The sequence below is a fragment of the Sinocyclocheilus anshuiensis genome, unplaced genomic scaffold, assembly GCF_001515605.1.
Source record: "Sinocyclocheilus anshuiensis isolate Anshui unplaced genomic scaffold, SAMN03320099.WGS_v1.1 C32365534, whole genome shotgun sequence".
NCBI lineage: Eukaryota > Metazoa > Chordata > Actinopteri > Cypriniformes > Cyprinidae > Sinocyclocheilus > Sinocyclocheilus anshuiensis.
In genome coordinates, this window is record NW_015615445.1 from 1 (window position 1) to 909 (window position 909).

Sequence of the window (909 nt, forward strand, 5' to 3'; positions counted from 1 at the left end):
GTCGTACTTTGTGAAGTGCCCCAAACCCAACACTCTGGAGATCACGCACATATCTGATGACCTAGGCCTGGAGAGAGATGTAAGCATGCCTCAAAGTCTTTGGATCCATCATATTTAGAGCCTCTAGAACCAATTTGACCTAAACTGTGTCCTTTTTTTCTTTAGGTAGTACGTGTGTGGTTCTGCAACCGTAGACAAAAGGGAAAACGTCTAGCATTGCCCTTTGATGACGAATGCGCTGAAGCACAGTATTACGAGCAGAGTCCACCACCTCCGCCCCACATGGGTGGCACAGGCCTCCCAGGGCAAGGCTATCCTGGACCAGCCCATCCCGGAGGAGTCCCTGCCCTATACATGCCATCCCTCCACCGACCGGAGGTCTTTAAAAACGCCCTGCACCCTGGACTGGTGGGTCACCTCACCAGCTAAATTTTATAGAAATGCTCCAAGCCAAGCTATGGATCAAATCGGTCATATGATTTATTTTGATGTAAACATTGCATCTGTTTATTTGGTTCTTTCCATATGTGCCTTGGGACGCTCTGATTGCACACTAGCAGTCTGATGGATCATTGCATAATGGGTGCCTTGTTCAACTAATGTGTTTGCACATGAAGCCATAGGTTCAGATATGATTTTTATCAGTTTTTATTACTTTTTGCTCCTGTATCAATTTGTAATGTACATATGTTTGTTTTATTGTTCAATATTTGATGATTCCCAAAGTATATTTCCATATTTGTCTCCGTACTTTGTAGTTTTTCTCCACCTTTCTGTGTGAACTGCCAGCAAATTCAAGATTTCATGAGCTTAATTTTGTACTACAATTTGGAGGAGACCTTTTTTAGATGGTTTGCAAAGGACATCAGTCACTGTTCTTTTTTCTCTAAATGCTTGCACTCTCCCATC

The 909-nt window shown here is 43.1% G+C and overlaps 1 protein-coding gene across 1 annotated transcript; it reads left to right on the plus strand.

Moving 5' to 3' along the window:
• Positions 1-4: 4 nt before the first annotated feature.
• LOC107682578 (POU domain, class 5, transcription factor 1-like) lies at positions 5-788 on the plus strand (the record flags this gene model as incomplete). The annotated part of the gene is made up of 2 exons (XM_016478773.1): positions 5-79; positions 166-788. Coding segments are annotated over 2 exons (339 nt in total), but the record flags the coding sequence as incomplete, so codon positions are not given.
• Positions 789-909: the final 121 nt, after the last annotated feature.